This window comes from Elephantulus edwardii, unplaced genomic scaffold (assembly GCF_000299155.1).
Source record: "Elephantulus edwardii isolate Elephantulus edwardi_28Jun2011 unplaced genomic scaffold, EleEdw1.0 scaffold00005, whole genome shotgun sequence".
In the NCBI taxonomy this organism is placed as follows: domain Eukaryota; kingdom Metazoa; phylum Chordata; class Mammalia; order Macroscelidea; family Macroscelididae; genus Elephantulus; species Elephantulus edwardii.
The window spans coordinates 21,818,112-21,845,850 of record NW_006399755.1 but is presented as its reverse complement, the minus strand read 5'-3'; the positions used below and the strand labels follow the sequence as shown (position 1 = coordinate 21,845,850).

The 27,739-nt window shown below is 38.1% G+C and overlaps 1 protein-coding gene across 1 annotated transcript in view; it reads right to left on the bottom strand.

Moving 5' to 3' along the window:
• LOC102858527 (UDP-N-acetylglucosamine/UDP-glucose/GDP-mannose transporter-like) overlaps positions 1-27,739 on the bottom strand; it is a 53,489-nt gene that overhangs the window by 21,098 nt on the left and 4,652 nt on the right. The window contains exons 5-9 of the mRNA XM_006879748.1: positions 27,610-27,681; positions 23,610-23,678; positions 21,095-21,197; positions 16,953-17,045; positions 22-89 (exon numbers count right to left, since the gene is read on the bottom strand). Of these exons, the coding sequence (XP_006879810.1) occupies positions 22-89; positions 16,953-17,045; positions 21,095-21,197; positions 23,610-23,678; positions 27,610-27,681 (405 nt within the window). The remainder of the gene's footprint in view (positions 1-21; positions 90-16,952; positions 17,046-21,094; positions 21,198-23,609; positions 23,679-27,609; positions 27,682-27,739) is intronic.

Here is a 27,739-nt window from a genome sequence, read left to right as displayed (position 1 = left end):
CCAAAGCAAACACTTACTTACCCCATCACACAGGAGAGTGTGAACTGCAGAAGAAAAAGCATATCAGCCCAGCCTTCGAAATCCATTGCCTGGAATACACAAGAAAACATCCATTGTAAGATGACGCCTTCAAAATCATCTGTCCTATTCACTGAACCAATCTTTCTTTATGTGCCTCCCTCACCATCACACTAAGAAGCTGTGCTATGCAGAGGCCACCAGGTGCTCTCCGGTAGAAAGATGGGTCATCTCCTCCTATGTGGCTTACAGCGTCTGAAACCCCCTGAAGGGTCCAGTTATGAATTGGTTCTGACTTGACAGCAATGAGTGAGTTTAAATATAATACAGGGAAGGAGAAAAAAAAACCAAACGTGGAGATTCTGTACTTCTTCTCATTGGTTCAAAGAAACTGGTATTTGCTTGAAGGCATAGACATATCTGGCTGATCTCAACAATTCTCTCAGATGGCTGTTAAGGTACTAGTATAAAAGCTTTCTCAAACACGGAAACATATTTATTCCCTTTTTACACTTGAGTGAACAAACACGTCTTTAGTTACACAAATTTAGCTGAAGTCTGTTCACAAATGGGGAGGATTATTGCTATAAATACTTAATTTTAAAAGCAAGATTTTAACTAAAAGAAATCATCTCTCACTCAAGAGGGAACGTTTTCTTCTCTCAAATACATAGTTTCTCTCTTTGTTATCAAAACTGAGTTTGGATAAGCAGACATGAAAACATTCCCACTTTTATCTCCCTGCCAACCTTCTCAGTTTTAGATCATGCCACTTCTGGCATAATTCTCATAGCTCAACTGACTGCAGTAGTACCAGGCTCATTATGGTTTATAAAGAACTCTGGTAGCATATTAGATTACATACTGAGTTGCTACCTAAAAAGCTGGTAGTTTGCAGCTGTCAGCAACTTCATAGGAAAAAGATGAGACAGCCTCAGAAACCAGGTGAAGGGTTGAAACCAGGTTAGAACTAACTCAGTAGTTTTATTTTGGGTTTGTGGCTTATAATATGTGACATGCAGTTTTACACTCATTTGCCTTTGCTTGCAATGTCCTTAATAACTGATTCCTGTTCTTCTTTCAAAGTACAACTCAAGCAGCAATTTTATAGGGCATTTCTCATCATGTACTACATCCTTAATGCCTCAGCAGTACTTATATCTAGCACTCTTATCTTTCTGAATGACAAATATTTCTTCACCACAGAGGCTGCCAACACTGGGCTAAAACACAGTAACCATGGTGAGGATGGCACAGCATGGTGCAGGGCTATGCTGGTTTGCTTTTCTATCTTTTTGTCAAAGTGTTTCGTTCTAGTAGGGTCACTATGAGTTCGAATTGACTTGATGGCACCTACTAACAATAGAATTGGTGACCTTTTTTAAGGGGGGAACTGTATAACATTTATCTGTATAATAAGGGTTGTTGTTGTTGTTGTTGTTGTTATGTGCCATCGAGTCGCTTGCGACTCATAGCGACCCTATGCACAACATAATAAGGGTAGTAATAATAATAATGGTATTTCTAACACTGGACAGAGTAAGCATCTCATTTCTTTATAGATTTTGTTCACAAATATAAAATTTATCATTTTAAATGTACAATTTCATGAGTACTGACAAATGTAACCACTATTACTATCATGGCAAAGAATATCTTCATTGCCCCACGAAGTCCCTGCCTGCTTTCTACAGTCAACCCTTCAACCCTTTCCCTACTGATAAACTTAGTATGTTTGACCAAAACAAATGGCCTGTTTCTATTTTATAAAATCTCCATTCTACCCCACTGATCTATCTATCCACCCTTTATCCATACTGTCTTGATTTATTATAGCTTTATAAGAAATCATGAAATCAGGCTGAATCCAAATCTCACAAGGCTGTTCTTTCTCACAATTGATTTAATTAAATAAATATTTGGCATAAAAGAGTAACTAAAAGAATAACATACAGATTTTTAAAAAATGTATATGATATTCACATGCCAAATAAATTATACATGCAAACTTCTACCCGTTATCTTGATGAGAGATTTGTAGGCATTATTTTCTTCTCCCCAAAATAGGAAACACAAAAGGCACAGTGAGTGGGTACTTTGTTAATGAGGGAAAATAAATACTTAAAAACAAAATTCCTGCCTCTAAGGAGAGTTCTGATAAAAGGCCATTGTGAAGAGAATGATCTGCCTGGTCATTCTGAATGTGACAGAGACTAGGTGGGCTCTTTGCCAAAGGCCTAAAGTTTTCATTTCAGCTGCATGGTAGCTGTTATTACACAATGAACAAAGAAGTTTGGACTTTGTTTTAAATAAAAGTCTCTGGTTCTACAGGTGTTGACAGTGTCATGTAATATCACAGACCAGATAACATCACAGTAGTGGAAAGACGTAACACTGGTTTAAAGTGTTACTGCTTCTCAAGGACTCCTGTTGCCACAGTGTTTTACTTAATTTGGTTGCTAACTAAAGATCCAGCAGTTTCATTCCACTGCCACTCCATAAGATAAAGACATTGCAATCTGCTTCTATAAAGATGTATAGCCTTGGAAACTCTATGGAGAAATTCTACTTGACTTAACCCAAGGGCAATGGGTTGGGTTTGTTCTATTGTTTGCTATCCCATTTGGCTTGACTAAGACTTCAATTTTTTTAAAAAATGTTTTATGGTTTGTTTGTGTGGGTTTTTTTAAAATTTTTTTTTTTTTTAAATTTCTTTGTGTGTGTACCGTCAAATCAGATCTGACTGGTACAGGAGGAGATTGTCCCTCCTTCCCCGGCAGAGCATCTGGTGGATTTGAACTGCTCGCCTCTGCGATTGTAGTTGCAGCTCCTTGGCACTGGGCCACCAGAGCTCCTCTTGTTTTATGGTTTTTAAAGAAATGACTTTTAGCTGGCAAGGCTACAGAAGTGAAGAACAAAAAGAAGCATCTTAAAAACATTAGGCATTAAACTACTTAATTATTAACCAAGCTAAAATCTAGTCCAGAGAAGCATTTACACTTCATCTTACATTATCAGCATCAATCTACGGAATCTAGTTTTCTAGATTCTGTATTGGGATATAACATTAGACTATGGCTTAGCAAAGAAGTGCTAGGAACATCTGACATGTTTAAAAAGACCAACAATCAGAGCCAAAGAAGAGTAAATAGATGATTTCTACCAACTTTTTACAGTCGGAGATCGATCGAACATGCAATCAAGATGCATTGATAATAATGGGTGAATGGAATGAAAAAGTTTAAAAAAAACATAAGAAAATAACATCTCAAACACTCAAGCTGCACTGACACTCAAATGTCAGTGGTTCTAACCTCCTAGTAACTGTGGAAGCTATGATTTAGCTGTTTGAAAATTCTATGAGTTCTACCCTGTCCAAAATACAGTCACTCTGAGTTGGAATCAACTCAATGACATACAACACAATCTAGAGACAAGGAGTGCCAATGGCATATAAGGGTTAAGATGACAAGGGAAAGATCTGCAGTTCAAATCAATCCAGCAGGTCCAAAAGACCAGGCAATCTGCTCCCATAGAGATTCTCAAAAATTCATTACCATTGGGTTGGGACCAACTCAGAGCTGACCCTCCAGAGAGACACCACCTTGGGGTTAGCAGCCCATCTCCCTACAGACGACACCCGCCCACAGAAATGCAGCCTAGAAAACTCTTTGGCAGCAGTTCTACTCTGTTCGATAGGAGTGCTTTGAGTTGGAATTCACTTAACACACAACAACAATCGAATGACCAAAAAAAAATCTTTTGAGGGTGTAAAGTACTACTAGCTGAAAGGTTGAGGGATCAAACTTACATAAAATCAATTCAAAATACAGGTCTGGAAACCTATTTCCCCAAAGGTCATAGCCTTGAAAAATCACATAAAACCATCCTACTCTGCACCCTTAGGGTCACCAGGAGTTGGAATCAACCTGAAAGTAACTAACATCAACCTAATAAGTGTGCACTTTTAATGTGCATTTATTCTTAGGTGCAATCATTGTCAGGAACATTTACAAAGCAAAACTACGAATCTATTACTCAAAAACTCAATGTCATTAAGTCAGAACCAACTCATAGCTAACCCTCCATGAGGTTTTCAGAGTCTATAAATCACATGAGAAGAGATTCCCATCTTTCTCCTGCAGAGCTGCTGGTCAATTCAAAGCCATGAGAAAGGAGTCTCCTTTAGGTTAGTAGCACAACTACCCACAGACTAGGCCACCAGAGCTCCCTTTGTCAACCTACTGTTGTTGTTCTGTGCCATCAAGTCACCTGTGACTCACAGTGACCCTGTGTACAATAGCTGTGAACTCTGCTCTATGCTAATCCAGTCTCACTGTCTCTGACACACCTACCCAATTATCCCAGTTACTGCATCAATTCATCTCATCTGGGGTCTTCTTCTCCTGGCTGTCCCTCTGCCCTTCCATGCCTGATGTCCTTCTCCAGGGACTAGTCCCTAGTGGCCACGTGCCCAAAGTATATGAGACAGAGTTTCAAAATTCTTGCCTCCAAGGAGCAGCTTGGTTACACCCTCTCAGGATAAACCCATTTGTTCTCTTGGCAGTCCATGGTATGTGCAGTACTCTTCTCCAGCATCACAACTCAAAGGTATCGATTCTTTTTCTGTCATCTTTGATCACTGTTCTGCTTTGTGAAGCATAGCAAGTAACTGCAGAGACCGTGGCCTGAATCAGATATACCTTATTTTCCAGACTAACATCATTGCTCTTCAGCACTTTGGAGAGATTCATGTCAGCAGCCTTTCCCAGAGCAATTCATCTTTTGATTTCTTGACTGCTGGTGCCAAGAGTGTTGAATGTGGAGGCGAGCAAGCTGAAAACTTGTTAACAACCTCAATCTTTTCTCCACCTATCATGGTGCTGCTGGTTGGCCCAGTTGCAAGAATCTTTGTCTTCTTGATTTAGCTTCAACCCATACTGAAGAATGCAGTCTTTGACCTTCTGCTTCAAACACTTCCATTTCTGTGAGCAAGGTTGTATCATTTGCATGGGAATCTCAAGTAAAATCTGATGCATAAATAACACTTTCTTAATTTGCCAGCTTATTGTGGAACCTAAAATTAAACCAACCATTCAGTCTTTGATAAAGACTTTTCAAGATAAAGGATTGATGAATGATAACATCATGCTATTTTTAAATTTCTTGCTCCAAAAATCTTTTCAAAAACATCTAAGTCTTTAATCTAGAAAGTAAATTAGACTGATTCATGGAGCCTATGGCCCTGAGAACTCACTCCACCTCCTCTACTACTTACTGTAACCACTGGCTACAACTTCTGTTCTGTCCCGCTTCCCAACTCAGGCAAGAAATCAGAATCCAATTATTCTAAATACTTCTATTTACTAGGCTATACTGCTTGTCAAAATACATGTACCACAGCAAAATTATATACTTGGGCTTATGAAAATGTGCCACTTGCTTTTATTTTTAAAAGCATAGCTTCGAAGATGAGAATGCTTACTTTGTCAATTAACAATATACAAACAAAGAAAAAAGATCCATTTGTTCCTAACTAAAAAAGCAATTGATCAAACTCAATTGCTTTATATATAAGATTGTTTTATACTTCAGAACACCCAAGCTCTGATGGCCTAGTGGCAAGGGGCTATGCTGCAATCCCAAATGCATGCGCTTCAAGGCCACCAGCTGCTCTGTGGGAGAAGGATGGTCAATCTCCCGCACAATTAACTACCTCTGAAAACCCTCTGGAAGGTCTGCTGTGGGTCAGTTCTGACTCTATGTTTCTCAACAACAAGCTCAGAATGGAGAAGGGACTTGTCACAACATGAGGAGAGTAATTCAGAATCTCACAATTAGTCTGTATGGTTCATGGAGTGGCCCAATAAGAGTTAATAACTCTGGAGCAGCTAAACCAATAGCTTACAACTCCCACCCCGCTGTCTGCCGTTTTAGTCCCTAAATGCTTAGCAAGAGACACACCTAAGTAGATGATATGTGCAGTAGTTTTTCATGTAAAACTCATCTGAAGTGAATAACATAGCCATATATAATGAAGACATTACACAATGTACCAGTGGGTACAATCGTGGCCTTGTGAGATCCACAGCAAGGGATCTGTTCTCCCATCCCTACATGAGAACACCTAGCTATGTATGCTGCCAAAAAGCTAAGCTCCTATGACTCTGAATCACTGGCTTTGTGCTGTACACATTCCCTTTCAGAAGTAACAGCTAGTAAGTTTAAATATACTTAGACCTAACTGGCACTTTTTACAAGTCATGAGCCACGTGATGTCTATTCTAACTTTATCTGGTTTAACTGCACGTTTTTTAATAATAAGCTGACTTTTGCGTGACAAACAAAAAATATTTTAAAGTTAAAAGACATACGTTTTGAAAAACTAAGTGTTTGGCCAGGATGTGGAGAAACTGGAACTCTGGTATACTGCTGGTGGGGATGTAAAATGATTCAGGATTTCTCAAAGGGCTACTATGAGGTAGTAGATACCCTCGAAATCCACTTCTAGTCATATACTCAAAAGGCCTAAAAGCAGGGAAGCACATACTTGTAGCATGCTCACTGTAGCACTATTCACAACAGCAAAAAAAGTGGAAACAACCTGCACCTCTTTCAAAAGATGAACAGTTAAAACAAAATGTGGCATTTACATACAATGGAATACTGCCCAGCCAAGAGAAAAACGGAAAGGTTTACTTGCATGACAACATGTATGAACCTTAAAAACATTATACTGAGAAAATGTGTCTGACACTAAGAACAAAGATGTTTTGATCCTATTTACACAAAATAGAGAAACAGACAAGTTTACTAGAGGTTATCAAAGAACCTATGGAAACCTAGTGCTAAAATGCTGCACTGTAATCTCAAAGGCATGTACTTCAAATCCACTGCTCTGCCAAAGGATGGGCAATCTCCACCCATGGGATTTAATGCCTCTGAAAACTCACTAGAGGGTCAGTTATGAGTTAGTTCTGACTAAACAACACATAACAACAACAAATGTGGTAATCATGGACAAGGAAGAGGGAAGTGGGAGTCACTGCTAACAGGACAGAGTTTTTGTCTGGGATGATGAAGAACACTTTTAGAAATAACTGGTGCTGATTATACAACATGGTTAATAGCACCATATATAAACTAAATATTATAACAGCACTAAAAATAAACATTAATAGCACTAAATAAAGTGTTAATAATTATTAAATTCTAATAGCAGATTAATAAATATTAACACACTTAACATCAATAGATTCCATGCTTCAAATGGTTAGACTAGTGACTCTATTATATATAAATTAAGTACTAGATACACTAGGATAAACTCAGGAATTTAAAAACTTTGAACATAAAAATTTAAAAATATTTATGTCTCTGTATATGCATACACACAAACATGTACTTACATAAAAGACATTAGTTTCTTAAGAATTTCTTGCCAAGGCTTTATGTGTTATCAAGGTAAACTGTACAACTAGAATCTGCCTTTAAATCTCATGGTAACTAATTTCTTTGCTCTCAGCCTCCATTTCTTACTTAAAGGCAGAGTTAACTTCATCTGTCCAGAAGTTCTGTCTAATTTCTGCATCCCTGGAAACTGAACTTTCAGAGCTCTCTTGCTGGATTTCTGTCCTAACAGCAGAATTATTCCTCCTATGTTTACAAAGTTTACCAGTAAAGTTTTGAGAAAAAATAATCTGGACCTGAATTTGTGTCAAAATGTAGCCTGGATCAAAAACCTGTAACAAAAAAATGAATTGTTTCGTCTCATCTGCCTAAACCTACTGCCACAGACCTAATTCTGACATAAGTGACCCTAAAAGGAAGAAAATTGTCCCACAGGATTCCCAGGGCTGTGATCTTTATGGAAGCAGACTGCTTCAGCTTTCTTGGTGGGTTTATACTAGTGATCTTTTCATTATCCACTTAGCCACTACTGTACTATGTGGGCCCCTCAGGTGCCATAGAGTCAAGTACAATTCACAGTGACTATATGAACCAAAGCTCTGAACTCTGTCCTATTCTGTGCCATCCTCACCTCTGACACGCATGAGCCCATTGCTGCAGTCACTGTGCCAACCCATCTCACATATTGTTGATATGCTTCTAATGTTTCTTTATATAAATATTAAGGGAGTAAAAGATCTGCGTGTACAGAGACACAGTTAATGTTTTATGTTGTTGAGTTGGAACTGATCCTCAAGCAGGTTTTCAAGGCAGTAAATCACATGAGAAGAGACTGCCCATCTTCCTGCCACTGAGCAACTCATGGATTTAAAATGCCTGTCTCTGCAGTACCACTAGGCCACCAGAGCTCCCTAGGCATGTCATTTATGTGTACCACTTAGTTGAAAACCAACCCATAGCTGACTCTCCAATGGGTTTCAGAGACAGTAAATAACCTGGAAGGAGACTACCTATCCTTCTCCCACTGGGCAGCTGGTGGTGGATTCAATTGTGTGTCTTTGGGATTGTGGTGCAGTTTCTTACCACTGGGCCCCACAGCTCCATAAATCACTCCTTGATGTGGTTATGTGACATCAAATCAACTATGACTCATACTGCCTCTATGAAAAATAGCTCTGACCCTTGACCTATTCTGAACCAAGCTCACCATTTCTGACATACCTGATCCCACTGACACAGTCACTGTGTCAGTCCGTCTGAACCAGGGTCTTCCTTTCCCCAGTTACTGTATCAATCCATCTCATCCAGAGTCTTTCTCTCCCGTGCTGTCTCTCCACCCTTCCAAGCATGATGTCATTCTCCAAGGACTGGTCCCTCTTTGCTACATGCTCAAAGTGTGTGAGGCTGGATTTCAAAACTGTTGCCTCCAAGGAGCAACCTGGTTTCACCCTCTCTAGATCAGACCTGTTAGTTCTCTTGGCAGTCCATGGTATATTCAATATCTTCTCCAGGACCACAACTCAAAGGTATTGATTCTTCCCTAATGACACGACTTCTTCCCAACTTGTATTTCCAGGAGTTCTTTCCCGATGTACTCTAGTCATGTTTTGGATATCCTTCAGTAAGATTTTGCTTGCATGTGATAAGGTTTGAGAATTTTTAGTCTGTTGTTTTACCTTTGTTGAGAATGGGAATATGGATCTCTTACAGCCAGTATGTGAGGTAGCTGTCCTCAAAATTTCTTAACACAACTGGTGAGCACATCCAGAGCTGCATCTGTTCGCTGAAATATGTCAAGTGCTATCACATCAATTCATGTGGTGGAATTTTTTTTTTTTTTGCAAATGCCTTCAACACAACTTAAACCTCTTTTTTTAATTATCTTTGGCTCTCATTCATATGGTTCTTCCTGGAATTTTTCAGAGTTGACCAATTCTTTTAGGTATAGTGACTCTATGTTCCATCTTCTTTTGATGCTTCCCAGATCATTCAATATTTGGCCTGTAGCATTTTTCAGTATTGTGGCTTGAAGCCTGAATTTGTTATTCAATACCTTCAGCTTGAGAAAAGCCGCTGAGTGATTCTCTTCTGATTTTCTGACTCTGCAATCTTTGCACATTTCATTGTAATACTTCGATTTGTCTTCACAAGCTGCCCTTTGGGATCTTCATCTTCTGTTCAGCTCTTTAACTTCCTCATTTCTTCCTTTTGTTTTGACTTCTCAGTGCTCTAGTGCAATACAGTCTCTTCTGACATCCATCTTGGTCTTTACTTCCTCCTGTCTTTGTAATGAGCTTTGCTTTCCTCATGAATGATATCGTTGATATCATCCCACAGCCCAACTGGCCTTCGTTCATTAGTGTTCAATGCATCAAAATTGTCCTTGACATGGTTTTTAAATTCATGTGGGATAAACTTAAGGTCATATTTTGCTTCTTGTGGATTTGAGTTTTTTAGCTTCAATTTAAACTTGCACATGAGTAGGTGGATGGTCTGTTCCACAGTCAGCACTTTGCCTGGTTTTCAAATATCCCGAAGAAACAAATATATCACTGTATTTATATATCTATATGTGTGTGTATGTATATGTATATGTATGTGTGTATATACATGTAAATCTCCCATTTTCCACAAAAGGAAGAATTTGGGCCTTTGCATCTTTCATTTAAAAATTTATGCTGGTGACTTTTCCCTCACTACTTAGAATACTCCTGGGTAAAATGCTTTTAAAGTTCATTTTGGCTCCAACAGCTCTCTGATATGAGCAGTTTCTTGGCACTGGTCGCAGGAGTCAGGGAGCATTTGTCTCAACAGCTGTGCGAGCCTCTGCTCCACTGTGGCTTGTTTCTCCTCAGAAATTATGTCTTAGCCCTGGAAAGAATGCCACCTAGAGAGTAAATGGCCCCCTTTCTCATTTCACACATGACAAATCATGCACGAGAGCAAAGAGTTTTCCCAAAGTTAGACAGCAGTCAAAGAATTGGAGTTGACTGGTCTTCTGCATTCTGTCCCCAGATTCTCTCCACCTATGTTAAAAACCTCTAAGGATCTATCACTACCTGCAAAGTACTTTCAAATTCCTATGTCTCTCACTGTCTACCAAACAAAAAGAGGTAGGATGTGGTATGGTGGAGGAGCAAGTGCATTAATCTCAGTGCAGAGAGTCTGAGATCAGGGGTTGAAGTGTCTTTGGGTCTCAGTTTCCTCATCTGTAAAATAAGAAGTCTGAACCAAACTAAGGTTTCTACCAAGGTTTCCAAAGTCTTTGACTTTCACCTAGTAATCACACTGGAGTGTGATCTTTGCAAATATATCTGTGTCCAAATTATTAGTTTCTCTTTCTCCTCATCCTTTAAAACCCAGATCAGCTTTTCCAGATATATACCTAAACAGAAAATAATTTTGTGGGCAAGGTATAAGCAGTATCCCTTCAAGATCTGTTACTCAGCCTAGACTTATGCTCTCTCCAAAGCCACACAAAGCACTCTCTCCATTCATTCAGTTTAGTGTCTGCCAAAATGCACCTTCTAAAGCAGCTTTCCTTAACCATCTCATTTAAATTGCACTCTCCCAACACTTCCATCCCTATTTTTTTCTTTCATGTCACTTATTTTATAATTTATGCTTTATAATTATGTTTATTATGTTTTATATTTTTAAGTTATGTCTATCTCTTCTCATGGAAATACAAAGTCCACTAAAGCAGAGATTTTTGTCCTTTTATTAACATACAACAGCATCTAACACATAATAAGCACACAGTAAATATCTGAATGAATGAGGGGGGAAACTATGATTCTTTGTAAATAATTATATAGTAACAAGGAGATTCTGCTTCTGACACCACTCTTCTAACCAGTACTAAGATATTTCTCACATTCAATAGTTTATTCTTTGCAAACAGACAGTTTCAACTGGAATAGGAAAAATGCAAAGGAGATAGCTAATGGTGTAGGGTGACACTGTAGTCAGGTAAATACCAAGGGCTCTGGAATGAGAGAAGTTCTAATTCTAATCTCTGTGTAACCTCTATAAAATGATCTTAAGAGTCTTAGTGCCGTGGTAACAACAAAACCACAAGCAGGTGGCTTTAACAAAGAGAAAATTATTTTCTCACAGTTCAGGAAGCTAGGAGTCTGAATTTAGGGCACCAGCTCTATAGAAGCAGGCTTGCTCTCTGTCAGCTACTGTGGAAAATCTTTGTCACAGAACCTCTACCCCTTTCATTCCTGGGTTCCTTGCAATGTCCCGATGGCATCTATCTTTCCTCCACTTGTGTTTGCTTGAGGCTGTACCTGGTCTCTCAGAAGTGATATGATTTAAAGCACACCCTACACTAATAAAGCCTCATTGACAAAGATAATTGTATTCCCAAAGGGATTACATCCACAGGTACAAGAGTAAGGACTCCAACATACTGTGTGGGGACACATTCAATGCATGGCAGCAGCCCATCTCACAGGCACATGATAAGGGTCAGGGGAAATGGTCTATTTAGAAGCTACTTGTTAAGTGTAAGGTACCACACCTCTAAGTTAAGGTCAAAGTTAGATTCAAGTTGCTAATTTGAAAACAGTTCTACACAGTACCACCAAAACCAAGGGTTGTTGTTATGTGCCAGTGAGTTGGAACCAGTTCACAGCTGCCCTTCCATCCAGGAGGTTGGCAGAGGCTCTAACTCACAGTGGAGATTACCCATCTCTCTCCCATGAGCAGTTATTTGGTAGATTTGAATTGCCCACCTATGAGTTGACAGTGCAATTTCATACCCACTAGTCCATCAAACAAGGGTATATTCTTAAAAAGCTTCTTGAAACACCCAAAATGCTTATTTACATAAACACTATCAAAGGAATAACACAGTTCTCAAAGATCTTCAAAATCTCATTGCTATCCAGTTAGAACTGACTTCTAGCTGGCAGGTTTTCAGAGACTATAAATTGCATGAGAGAAGAATGCCGTGGGATTTGAACCGTCAGAGAGGTGCTACCTTTCGGGTTTAATGGCATAACTCCGTCTAGCAGCATAACCACTAAGCTACCAGAATTCCCTGTTCTAAACAATATACAAAGAAAATGAACAGAAATCTGTTACCTGCAATTCTGCCACACAGATGATTCTGTAACGTGGCCCATTTCTGTCAAAGCTTCAGAAAAACAGACTCTTGACTACTATAAACCACAATCTTCCAGGGAAAAAAATAAACTACATACCTCCTAAAGAGCCTTCTAAAAACCTCTGGTTAATTACAGCTCCTTCTTACTATTTCCAAGTTAGTTATTAAAAAGAAACCATTCAGCCACCACTGTGTGGTGTCCAGTCTCTATTTCAACAACCCCTCAACAGGTTAGCATTGCTTGTTGCATTTTTGCATAAGAATATCAAGTCCCATTCCCTCTATACTACTCAAAGGCTTCTGACTGTGTGGATCACAACAAGCTATGGCTGACTCTGAGAAATATGGGAATCCCAGAACATTTGATTGTGCTAATGCGAAACCTATACTTGAATCTAGAGCCAGTCATCAGAACAGAGCAAAGAGACGTTGCATGGTTCTAAATTGGGAAGGTCGACTGCCAGGGATTCTGTCTTTTCAATCTGTATGCAGAACAGATCATCCAGGACTTTGGGCTGTACGAGGAGGAATGTGGCATCAGGATTGGTGGAAGAGTCATCAACAACCTGCGTTATGCAGATGACACAACCCTGCTTGCTGAAACTGAAGAAGACCTGAAGCACTTGTTGCAGAAGGTCAAGGACTGCAGCCTGCAATATAGATTGAAGCTCAAGATCAAGAAAACAAAGATTCTCACCACGGGGCCAATTGGCAGCATCATTATGGATGGTGAAGAGATTGAGACAGTTAACACTTTTGGTTTGTTTGGCTCCACAGTCACACTCAGCCAGGAAATGAAGTAATGAACTGCATTGGGAAAGTCAGCTGTCAGAGTACTGAAAAGCAATGACATCAGGTTGGAGACTAAGGTGCGCCTGATCCGGGCCATAGTATTTGCAGTTAAATGCTATGCATGGGAGAGCTGGACAGTGACTAGGGATGAAAGAAAGATAACTGATGCCTTTGAGCTGTGGTGCTGAAGAAGAGTGCTGAGTATACCATGGGCGGCTAGGAGAACAAACAGGTTTGTCATGGAAAGGGAGAAGCCATGATGCTCCTTGGAGTCAAGGATTCTGAAGCTTCGTCTGACATCCTTTGGGCATGTTGCAAGGACAGACTAGTCCTTGGAGAGGGACATCATGTTTGAGAGAGTGAAGGGACAGCGCAGGAAAGGAAGACCCTCGATGAGATGGATTAATTCAGTGATTGGGGTAGTGGGAGTAGGTATATCGGAGACAGTCAGGTTGGCACAGGATAGAGCAGTGTTTAGCACTCTTGTACATAGGGTTGCTGTGAGTCACATGCAACTCAACGGCACATAATAACAACAACCCTCTCTAAAAACCCCAATAATGGTATTCAGCCCAATCCCATTTCCTCCTAATATGAACACAGAAGATTTAGTGGTGAGCAAGCACTTTGGCATTAGCTATCATACCATCTCTGTTTCATGCTAAATACCTTCCTTGTATGGGTTGTGCCATTATTTCTCATAAAGGAAGATGCTCAAAAATAGTAAACTGAATTGAATTTAAAATGAAATTGCAGAGACTTGCTTCACAAGCAAACAAGAAAGTTATGAACAGAGAGAAACTCAGAACTGGCATTTCCAAAGATGCAAATTTAATTCATGATTTACTCAAACTGTTCTGATTACTCACATCACCTTTATTTCAGCTTTGCCTGGAAAAAATATCTCTGACATCTATTTCATCCCAACCTCTACAAGGAGAAGGAACTAATCCAGTTTTTCTTTATACTCCACAATGCCCCAAACACCCTTCACTCACATAACCTGTCATAGTTCACTGCTCATAGACAGCATGGTCCTCACAGAGAACAATACCACAGAACCATCTTTCTTCCCTTTAACCACCAACAGGTAATGACTATTTGAGAATGCTAGAAACCAAAGAAAAACACTACAAAATTGAAATATCACCAAGTAAGGAGAATTGATGCCTTTGAGCTGTGGTGCTGGAGAAGAGTATTGAATGTACCATGGACTGCCAAGAAAACAAACAGATTCATCCTGGAGAGGGTTAAACCAGGCCGCTCCTTGGAGGCAAGGAGTCTGGGGCGTCGTCTGACATACTCTGGACATGTAGTAAGGAGAGACAGGTCCTTGGAGAGGGACATCATGCTTGGGAGGGTGGAGGGACGGCGTAGGAAAGGAAGACGCTCTATGAGGTGGATTGATTCAGTGACTGGGGTAATCGGGATGGGTGTGTCAGAGGCAGTGCGATTGGTACAGGATAGAGCAGGGTTTAGAGCTGTTGTGCATAGGGGGTCACTATGAGTTGGAAGCGACTCGACAGCACATAACAACAACAGTGTATTCACCTGTACCCCAATAAATGTATTACAAAACAAAATCAGTATTAAGAATGAAGAGGAATAAACATTTATATAAAACTCAAAATACTGATGGGAGGGTTTGACTATAAAGTCATGAGTTTAGCTTCTATAGCTAGTTTCTCATACCAGCTGAAAAGTCTTTAGATGAACTCTGGCATTCTTTAAAATGCTAAATCTTTCAAAATAAATCTTTCCTGACATTTGCCTGGAACTTTCTTTGAGAAAACAGGTAAGACTACTCAAATTCTACTCTCTGTTTAAAAAAGAATGGAAAAAAGAATAGAAAGAAAATATAAATTTCAACTTAAAAGAAACTTCTACAAAGTATTTTTAATTATACTGAAACATTTTGGATTATGAACTACTGAACTTCATATTGTGCATGAATTATACTATTAATTTACAGATTATGCTACCATCTTACAATGTATATGATAATTTATCATCACTTTGGAATGTAGAAATATCTCCTTCTCTCAAGCAATTACAAGCCTCCCATTAAAGTGTCAATTTAATGAAAATCTCACCCTTATGAAATCCTTAATACATACCTATGCTAATTCTCCTAACATTCTCAGGTAGAGACTGGGTTTAAGATTAGGAATCATGAGGGGAAAGTGAGTTTTAAGCCATATAGGTCCATAGCTGAAGAGTGGGGACTCCTCTGCTAGTGTCTACTAGAAAAAGGCAAGGCACTATGGAAGGCCAGTGGCCTTTAGAGACAGGCGTGGGTTCACCAAACTCCTAATTCTTCCACCCACCAACAGTGTATTAGTTGGTCTCTCTGAACGTCTATTTCCACATTAGTAATGTAGAGATAACGGAAATATTCTAGAGCTATTATGAGGACCAGACTGTATTTCACAGGGACAAAATTTGAAGGGGAAAAAAACAACAACTCAACCCCAGCAGGGTATAACTGCTCCATTGGGTTTTCAATATCTGTGATCTAAATCACTAACCTGTTCATTAGCAGTCAGGTGGCTCAATCATTTTGACTACTTAGTAACAAATTAGCTTGCCTCCTACACATTCACAGCCGCCAAAATCCTCAGTCTATACTCCTTATTAGTCAGAAAAATACTTGTCTTCTACTCTAGGGCCACTTTAGGACTGCTAGAAGATGGTCATAGATCATTAAAGCATTTACACATATATTGAAGACAATCGATGCCAGTTCTTCAAAAGAGAGTTCTTAATGGGTGGGGAAAAAAAATAACAGTTTTACAAGCAGCTTTCTCCTTCTGTCTTTGGTTTCAAGAATAATTTTCAGCAGTATAATGCTCTCAAAAAGCTTCTTTATTTTGGCCCCTACCGATTTGTAGAAACTGTCACTGTCATTCGAATGAATAACCAACACATTTATTCTAAAGTAGCTACTGGCCAGGGGATTCAGTAGGAGGAATCTTGGCACAAAAAAATTCTTGGCAGAGTCTGGATTCCTATTAGGTTGCAAAATTATGTGGATTTTAACAATATGGTATCACTTTTCCCTCTATGAATGTGAGTTTGTTTTGGAGGAAAATTCTTCTCTGATTTAATTTCACTACTGCTCTGTTCTGAGATCTTTAGCTTAACATGGCAGAAAGTGGGTAAGCTATTACACTGACTGCTATTTTTATGGTTAAGTAACCACAAAGGGCTAAATACCTCCAGCGGGGGTAAAAGAGCTTAATAAACTACTTCAAAATACAAGGTTTTCATGAAGCACACCATTTTTAAAGTATAGAGAATATTCTTATTCAGGATTTTTCTATTTTTCAAGGAGAAGATTTTTAAACTACACCTATTTTACAGTTTAAGAGAAAAGTAAAAATTTCCCTCCTCTGTCCTTCTGGCATGAAAGAAAAGGCCATCATTTAACATGTCCTATTTTTATATTGACAGTCAGGGCTATTTTGAGCCTTTCTGGTACTATCCAATACTTAAACCAAGAAAAAGGTTAGTGTGACATAAGCAAGCTAAAATATAAGTTCTGGCTTTTGTCACTTAATTCTACCTACCTTATGGTCATGAGCAAAAGCCCTTAAACCACAATTAGAAGTCTTACCTTTTGCGCATCTCCTGTGAAATATGCAATGGCCAAAGTGGGCAGAATCATGAACAGTGCATTATAATAGAGCAGGCCATATTTTCCCAGCTCCTAGGGCAAGAAGAACTAGTTGTTTAGTTGGCTCTCTTGGAGAGATATACACAACCCCATGTTACCCCAATTACACATACACATATGCACTCACTGCTTGCTTTCTTCCTCTTTTTCTCTCTTTCCAAGAGCATGCAATAAAATTATGCAAGTCCAAAGATTTTAAACATTAAGATAATCTAACTGACATCAACTCTAGTGCATAAAAATTACATCAACTGGCTGCCTCAAAACAGTCTATACTAGGTAAGTGATTCTTTTAAATACATACAAATATAGTTATAAGGCCACATTCTTGAAGCCATTCCCTTCCAGAACTGACTCAGGAGACATCAGGTTAGTCTTGGCTTTTTAAAACCATAAAAGAATGCTATTGAAGAAAGGTAGATAGATAGATGTACACATACAGACTCAGACCTGGACCAACACAGACAGACAGACATAACTTCCCTATGAAACACTGCTGAAAATGTATGTGTGAGATACAACAGAGATCAAGATTACTATAGCTAAGTTCTCAAAACATGATCAGTTATGCCCCAGGTACTGGGGAACAAAAAGACAAGAACATCTTCAGACACAAAGAATCTATGGGAACTCTGATTCACACACTTCAAAGGACAGCCTGCATAAAGCAGAACTAACTGACAAATAGGCAAGGTTGGGGGTGAGATGTACGGTGATGAGGATATGGTGTATTATCTATCTAACTTTTGGGATTTGAAAACTAATTAAATGTACAAAGTCAAAATACCATCTCAAAAGCAGTTATAAAAGCTAAAAGCAAACACTCAACAATAGAAGATATTGCTGTTTAAAATATGAGCAGCTGCACAAGGAAATATTACACAACCAATAAAAATATTTAATGATGGCAGACACAGAAAGGTGCTCACAAAATAGAATTAGGGGGAAAACCATTATTTTTAAAAACCCTACCTACTATCTCATTATCCAACATTTCATTCATGACATTAGTAAAAATTTACTGACTACTTTGTATTAACAAAGTACATGTGGCAGTCATTAATACTGAAGGGGGAGACTAGAGAAACACTACGAGTAAGGCTGGGCCACCATTCTCACTGGTGGAGCAAGTATGCAGTGATGTACTTTATAGAAATTATATTCTAATTGGCAATAAGATAATGATGTAGTCATCCTCTATTGTTTCATAAAGCTGATTTTTACATATTAACATGGTTTGGGAACTTTAGCCATGTTAATAAGCGAGGAGTGGTTGTACATAATTTCTCTTTTTATAAAAGTTTTACATAGTATGTAGAAAAGTAGTCTACTCCTGTAAAGATTTACAGTCTTGGAAGCTCTACAGGGCAGTGTGTGAATATGCACAGAGGCACATATATATAGAAAAAAGCATAAAACCTAAAACAGTACTTCTCACGTGCTAGTGAGATAAAGGGAGACTCATATTTTCTTAATATTTCTTATGATTTTTATCTCTTTCATAAACTTGTATTAATTGTGGGTTGGTTGGGGATTTTTTTTTTTGTTTTTTTAGAATAAAGACCTTTAATACATGTGCTAAAATGGGCGAGTTAAATTCAACAGGTGCATCAAGTTTGAAATATAATCACCATGTTTTTATACCACATGACTCACACTCAAAGGATCAAGATTAAAAAGACTTGGGAAATGATAGGTAATAAAACTCTAAATAATAAAAATATCTCAGTAAAGAAATAATGCCTTCAAAATAAACCTAACAGCAGACTGCTTACAGTTGCTACAAGCATCAGTGAAAAGTATGCTTCATTTCTAAGACAGTAATATATTTGAGCCAGGAAGAGCCAAACTACATAAAAGAACCTCTAACAACAGATACGTTTCAGCCAGATGTGTGAGGGTTAGTGCAAGTCATGCAGGAAGTGGAGAATGCATGCATACACACGCACAAAACGTCCAGATATCTGATTAACCCTTAAAGGTTTAAATGCCAAAGGCTTTTCTTTTCTCTTTATGTTTTTTTTTTACTTTTGTATCTCTTTCTCCTTGCATTCTTAAGCAAAAATAGTCAAAGTATAATTTGATTTAGGAGCATCACCACGATGCATTACTGCACAGTGCTGCCACCCTGACTGCTATTTAATAGCCTCTGCATAATTTGTAAGAACTTCCATCTCCCTTTTATAGCTTTCCTGTTTCTCTTGTTGTTGGCTGGCTGTTTTTTACTGCTGTAAAGCCTTTCTGCATCTAGACAGAAATAGATTTCTATCTAGAAGATTTAAAAAACAACAACAACAGGCCAACACCCAGAAGTCTGCTGTTTCTAAAGCATGGACTAGGAAAAGAAGCTCAATTCTATCCATTACAAAGTAAGTCTTAAGTTATTTCTCACTGAAGACACAAGTGAGAAGGAAATATTTTAATTAAAATGTAATCACCTTCTAGAACCATCAAAGTAAATAAACAGAAAAACAAACAACAGTTTGTTAGAAAGAGATCCACATTGCCCCTAGTTCTTAAAAACTATTAAAAAAGGCCATTCTCTAAAAAGATTAAAAAGTATTAGGAGGGTCATGAAATCAATGCTACTTTTCTGTAGAAGAGGGAAAGCCCCTAACCAAGGTGGTCCTCCACAACAACTTTATCAATTAGACAGTAACTAATACTGCTACAGAGTAGGCCAGGCATTTATATTTATTTGTAAGTTTAAACTCCAAAAAGTGACTTGCAAATTAAAACATACTGTACATAAATTGAACAAAAAAAAAATGCAACTTAAAAATCCCAAGTAGATTAGGTCATCCAACTGAAAAGATACTGGCAGGTAAGGAAGATAAAACCAAGATCTGTTCCTTGCAAGTCTTAATGATAAGATAAAAAGATACCAACTACTTGTGGGGGAGGGGAACTATGGTGACATCTAAGATCAGTATCTCCTGTGGGTCCTCATTCGGCACATAATGTAATTTAAGAGTCAAATTCTTCAATAATAACTCTACGGATGTATAAAACTGAGCTTCATATGGTTGTTTCTTACAGCAATCTCATGATAAAAGGCAATAAAAGTAGTGTGGCACAATCAGTCAATTTTCTGATGGTCTGGTTTGATCCATAAGTCAAATTTCAACTGGAGAGCACACATCACAACCCACAGTACTCAAAGCATAAAGTAAACACATAAAAAAAGGAACCTTGTAAAGCCTATGTGAACATGCTGCCAATGGAAGGCAAAGAGCTAGGTATATAAGGCTGATGTACCCTGAAACCCACAGCATCCCTTTTCAGCAGGAAGTAGCTAAGAGAATACACCATCCCCTTTTCCTTATGAATCAGGGTGAAGTCTCTCTCAGGGAGGAGTGATAGGGAATGGCAAAGGACACACTGACAAAGGAGATTAATCAGAGAACTGGCTTTGACAAGCACTGTGGCAAATGGACAATTAAAACAGACATTGGGGGGGGGAAGAAGAACGAACTGGGGAGGAAGGTAGAGAAAATAGTGCAACAATGAATGAATGAAAACCGAAAATCTCTGTAAATGTTCATTAAAATTAATAAAATTTAATAATTTTATTAAAAAAAAGCTGATGTAATAAGATCTCGGCCAGGGAACCAGTGTTGCCCCTCACAGAGAGATCCTGAAGCTCCTTAACATCTCCCACTATTGGCAGCACAGATTCTCAAAGGCCATCCTTGTTCTGCAGCTCATGACACATTCATTTCCCCTGAAGTTTGCCTAGAAGCTTCTAGACACTTCTCTTCCTCATCTCAGGTACTCCACTAAATCTTGTGTAACTTTGTCATAAATATTTATGACATGTAATGAAGACCTCTGATAGTTCTTACAAAATTTACCCAATCCCTTCCAGAAAAGTCACTTAATCAAGTTTAATTACCAATTAATTAATAAAATTCATTTATGTGAGCATAAAACTACAGGTGTTTTTACCCTTAGAGGGAATCCTACCTCTTTCCCATTCCTCCTGTACATTTTTTTTAATTCCCAGCTTTTTCCTTGATGAACCAACATTATTATCTATATCAGTAAGCATCAGTTAAAAACATCTTTAACTTGCTACCTACTTTTGAATCTAATTTTTGTTTTACGTATGCACCATTTGCTGCTGTCAAGACATCATTTATCAGGATAAAGACATATCCTTCCAGATCAAATGCCAAGTCGGAGCTGCAAAACATGAACAAAATTTTAACAACACATTTAAAGAGCACGTGTTGAAATTTTAAGCCTGTCCAAACAAACTATAATGTCAATAGAAGTGGATGCAGGCATTTTATTCATGACTAGTATTTCTTGATTCTTGGTTACAGTTAACAATTTCATACTCAATAATGAAGTCTTCATTAATAAAAATAAATTCATAAATTAAAACTTTAGCACATCATTAACACTAATCAGTAACTTCACTTAATATCACACTTCTCTGAATTCATACTTAAACAATAAGCACATAAATAGCTAATTATTGTACATCTGTGTTGGAGCAGGCAGAAGGCATCAAATTTCAATTTCACAAACAAGGAAATCACAAAGATAAAGTTTTCAACGTGTCATCTTCTAAAGATTCACATAAAGCACTTCACTATTTTTCAAAAGTGGCTGGATAGAAACTACTGACATCAACCTAGTACAATGTTTAAGTACATAGTAGGAGCATAAATCTTTACATAACTGCTCAAAAAACTTTTAAGATGTAACTAGTGGAAGTAGGGAAAATAGAAAATTTCTGATAGTTAATGGAGTACCAGGCAGAAGACAAGAGCTCAGTAAATAGAATAAATGAGAATCTTAAAAGAAAAAACAAAAAGATGTGACTTCATCATACTTCAGCACTGGAGCAAAAATAGTTGCTTCATAGCCTATGATTCTTAAAAGATACTATATACTTGTAACTAAACTACACAGGACCTAGAATTCTGAGGATCTCTATGCCCTTGCAGCTTTACACAGAACCCACCTAACACATAAGAAATCCTAGTGGCACAATGGTTAAATCTGTGGCTGCTACCTGAAGGCCAGTAATTTAAACCTATCAGATGCTCAATGGGAGAAAGATGCAAAAGCCTTGGAAATCCTGCAGGACAATTCTACTGTCTTGTTATCATTGTAGGGTATCAGTGAGTTGGAACCAACCCACAGCTGATTCTCCAGGAGGTTTCCAAGACAGTAAGTTGCACAAGAGGAGACGGCTCACCTTTCTCCCATGGAATAATTGGTGGATTTGAACCACACACCTTTGAATTAGCAACACAATTCCTAACCCCTAAGAGACCAAAGCTCACCGTGGTCTTCAGAGTTGCTAAAACTGATAATTAAAGGCAAGAAATGGAGCCTACTACAGACCTCTCTCCCCAAGCAACCATCACCTGGCAACCCATGAACTTCAGATTCCTCCCAATCTCATTCTCAAGTAAAAGGTTCTAATTAGACAAAGCTGGTCCAGATGGTTCTCCTCCTCAGAAAAACTTTACAGGCCAGATTATTCTAAATCTCATCAGTTTCAAGGACATTTCCAAGACTAAGGAGGGTACCCTCCTATAAGGTTATGAGACTATTGTAAAATTTCTCCCCAAAGAGGCAAAACAATCTACAGAAAAAAAGGACTCAATCATGCAGGTAAATTCTAATACCCAAAGATATCATCTTGTTAAAATGATAAAATTTCACTTCGAGATTTAGGGTTGAAAAGAATGACTAATGTTATTTCCTTTCGCGTACCACAGTTACAATGAAGGTAAATGATTCAATCTGAGCAACACGCTGAAATTCCCATGTGGAAAATAAATGTGTAAGCAGAATTTGCATATGCATGCTCAGCGCTGACCAATATGTTGTAGATAGAAGGTTTTTAGTAGTCATTTTAGTCTTCTGAGGATTGGGGTGTTCATTTTGCTATGCATTTTGACATGAAAATGTGAGGAAAAATGGAAAAACTGCTAGTGATTTAATATTTAATAATTTCACAAAATAAAGTTTTAGCACTTGTGATATATCTCAGTTTCAATGAAGCCAAATAAAGTAGTACCACCATTTCATATCCCACAAGGCAAAATTATTTAGTGTCATTTGCCTCACCTCACAGAAAAGTAGCCATTATTTCCTTCAGTAGCATAAAAAGAATGCATGATTTCTAAACCACCTAAGCTCCGGAATGAGGAGCAGATTCAAATTCTCGTTCTGCTAGATATCAGGAGTGTGACCTTTGTCTAGCAACGCAACTTAAAATTTAGTTTCATCATCTATAAAATGGTAAAATCCCCTCTCAGAAGTGTAAAAAAGATAAATGAGTAAAATGTCACACATAATGTGACATATTATATGGTAAAGTCTAAGTAGAAGATACTAACAAATCCTCAGTTTTGTTAATTTAGTTTTGAGAACCCCCAAAATCTTAATTTTTCCAGCCTTATCTTGATATAGCCAACAATATATAACTCTTCAAAGAATCTATAGACACTTCAAGGATATGAGTTTTACTTAGCCTATAGATAATAAGTTTTTCTGATAACTGATAATTTATAATAAAAAAATTATTATTTCTAACATGAGATCATGATTTCATAAATGTCAAGATCTTACCTGGCAGCTACAAAGGCGCCAATGATCATTGCAAATACAGTCATTTTGATGCCCCAAGAAAAAGTCTTCCTACAAAATAAAATCACAGACAGGAATAAAGAAGTACATTGCAGGTACTATAATTAAAGTAATAAAACATGATGTATATGAATGGTAAAATGGAAAACAAATTTGCTTTGTAAGCTTTTACTCAAATCACAATAAAGAAAACACACGCACTCAAAAATTACTCAGACATATATTCTACAACGCAGGCAATAGTATAAAAGTGATTAACAACAGAATTTCTAAGTCACATAAATTTTTTTAAAAAAATACATACATGCATACATAGACATGTTATTGTGTATAGTTGAGTTAGAACTGACCCATAGCTGACCCTTACAAAGGAGGAGACTGCTCATGTTTCTCCCATGGAGCATCTGGTGGATCCAAACCACATACCTTTGTGCTGTCAGTGGACTTCCTTACCACTAAGCCACCAGAGCTCCCTTACATACACATACACACACACACACACACACACACACACACACACACACAAAGGGAGCTTATAATATATACGTATATATAAAATGTTTTCTTAGAATGGTATTGTTATTATTGTTAAGTGCTGTGGAGTTGAATACAACTTGTAACGGTTCTATGAACAAGTGTGGAATCGGTCTTTCAATATGGCTTTTCTAGCATTATTTGAATGTGGTTGACAGACCATGCGGATGTGCAGGACTATGCGAATGGGGCATGTTGGCCTATCCACAAGGGGACTGGACAGTCTCAACAATAAGGGGCGTGGATAGGCTCACCAATAAACTGAACAGCTCTAGCTGCAGGGACAGATCTTCCCTTACCAGAAGAGGAAAGAGACTTGCTTAGAAACAGGAATAGCAGCCACGTTCAAATTAAAGACATGAGATGAGATGAGACTGGGGAAGAGGGTGGAGCCAACAGTTGCAGGACTGAGAGCTTTGTTGGATAATTAGGTAAAGAGCCAATACTGGCAGGACTGACAACTTTGTTGCGACAACTGGGGTGTGGGGGGCGGGGTGGGGACAGCCAATATTTGCAAGACTGAGATGGTAGACCAATATTGACAGGACTGAAAATTTGGGAACACTTAGAACCGTGAGGCTCACATCCAAGCAGATATATGCACACCCATGTTTATTGCAGCTTTGTTCACAATAGCAAGGAGTTGGAAACAACCTAAGTGCCCATCAACAAACGAATGGCTAGAGAAGCTGTGGTATATTCGCACAATGGAATACTATGCTGCATTAAAAAACAAGGAACTCATGCAATATTATTCAAAATGGTTGACTCTGGAGAACATTATGCTGAGTGAAATATCCCAGTCACAAAAGGACAAATATTACATGATGCCACTGTTGTAGAATGGGACTGTCCTTGGGGTTGGGGAGAGACTGAGTAAGATGGGTTCAATAATGTATACTGCACTGAAACAGAGGAGGGAGAGAACCGTTTAAAAGAGAGATATAACTGGGTATTTCTGTCATCACAGGAGACTAGAGCGAGGGCTACATGGTGGAGGGGACCTGGGGGAGGGTTTGTAAAACAATGAAAGAATCTTTTCTTTTACTTTTCCATAATTTTTGGACTCATGTACTTATAACTTGTTAGTCAAATTTGTGTCTTCTAGGTTGCAACACCCCCATGATACATCTTCAAGGATATGAACATGTACAGCCAAGCACAATCAACAAGAGTGCATCTAAATTCCAAAATCAATCTCCATAATAGTCTATGTGTTTCCTACTGCCAAAGGGGCCCTTTAGAGTAGTGAGAGAAGATCTTCACCCTGAAACCCACAGCGTCCCTTTTCAGCAGGAAGTAGCTAAGAGAATACGCCATCCCCTTTTCCTTATGACTCAGGGTGAAGTCTCTCTCAGGGAGGAATGATAGGGAATGGCAAAGGACACACTGACAAAGAAGATTAATCAGAACTGGCTTTGACAAGCACTGCGGCATTTGGACAAGAACAAACTGGGAGGAGGGTAGAGAGAATAGTGCAACAATGAATGAGTGGAAGCCCAAAATCTCTGTAAATGTTTATGAAAATTAATAAAATATAATTATAGAAAAAAAAAAAAAAAGAACCGTGAGGCTCAAAGGCTGAGGTGCTGGCATGTTCATTTTGGGAGCTCTCCCGACTGTATTCTGCTATTAATCTGGATTATAGTATTCTGACTTACACAATATGGTTCTGTGTGGTTTGTGAGCTATCACATAATATTTGGGACCCAGCAAAGTGGTAAGATTGGTGCTGGGATGAGTAGAAAAGTGGTAGAAGAGTGTGGGAGACATATCTGACCTCATGGGAACTGGTTTTCTGTTAACTGATGTTGAGCACGGGGACAGTTCCCCTATGTTAAGTTGATAAAGGTCAGACATGGACATCTGTGTCCCATGTGGCTCTTGCTCTTTTTACAACAATATATCTGAACCCTGTCCTATCCTGTGTTATCCTCATCATCTCTGACACATTTGAACCCAGTGCTGTAGTCCATCCTGTCAAGGGTCTTCTTCTCTTTTGCTGACCCTCCACTCTTCCAAGCATAATGTCCCATTCCAAGGAATAGCCTCTCCTAGCAATATGCCCAAAGGTCTTATTTTTTCCAAGATATATCTACTTTTTCTTTTGGCAGTCCATAGTATATTCAGCACACTTCTCCAATACCACAACACAAAAGCATTGATTCTTCTCCTATCATAGCAGGTGATAGGAAAGACCATGGCTTTCAGGCACGCTTTCATCTTTAGACTGACATCATTGTTCTCCAGGTGTTTGCAGAAGTCTCTGACATCAGACTATCTCAATGCTATAGATCTTCTAACTGCTGGTACCAAGGATACTGATTGTGAATCCAAGAAAGAAGAAATCACTGACTTTTCAATCTTCTCTTTATCTATCATGATGCTGCCCAATCACCCAGTGGTTAAAATCTTTCATCTTTTTTTTTTTTAAAAAAAAAAAAAGTTTCATTTTATATTAGTTTACTTACAAAGTTCATATACATTATTTCACATTATCCTTCATTCACATTGTGTTTCATACAAACATTCCTATTCATTATATCTTATAAAATGAATCAACATTAAACTATGTGCACTATTACCCTAACTTTCTTGATGTTAAGGTGTAATCCATATGAAGAACTTGATCCTTTGCAGTAAGCATCTCAAGTCCTTGTTTTTAGTAAGCAACGTTGTATCATCTGTGTAAAACAGGTTGTTAATGAGTCTTCCTCCAATTTTGATGTGAACTCTTCTTCATAAAGTCCAGCTTCTCAAATGATTTACTCAGCATACAGATTGAATAGGTATGGAGAAAAAAATAGAGCCATGATGCACATCTTTCCTGATTTGAAAACCATGCAGTGTTCCCTGACTCTGTTAGGACAACAGCTTCTTGTTCTAGGTATAGATTTGTATAAACATAATTAAGTGTTCTAGGATTCTCATTCTTCTCAATGTTAGCCATAGTTTGCTATGAACTACATAGTCAATATGAGAAAAGGTGTAAGCTATATTTTATAATCCCAGAAAAAAGTGTAAGCAATCATATTTTAAATGTTTCCAAGAAAATAGGTAGCTACAGCACCCCTCGATGAAGCAAAAGTTCATTTTTTTTTTTATGCTGGAAAAGATGACAACACACATTTATCGTGAAAGTAGCCAAGAGGTAATTTGAAATCTGTTCCTATGATTCCCACTGGCTTCATCAAAAGTTAGCAACAGATACAAACAGTATAGAAAATAAATCAATATTCAGACAGACTTCTAAACTCGAGCTCATGGTCTTCCCAATTATTGTCCCCACATATCAACTCCTATAATAAATGAGAAAAGTGTTTAAAGATCTCAAAACCTCAAGTTAAAAATAAGACAAATACTTTTAGTATTCAATACATACTAAGCATATTTTTTTAAATTATTAAAGTCATTTAAAGACTAGATATATATTAGAAATTTAACTCACTTGAGTAAAACTCCTTCAGCAAACATTGTAAACAAGATAGAGAACCTTCTTAAAACGGTAAACATTGGCAAGCTGCAAAACAAACAGAATCAGATAAAATAAAGTTTATTTTTTAAAAAGCAGTTCCATC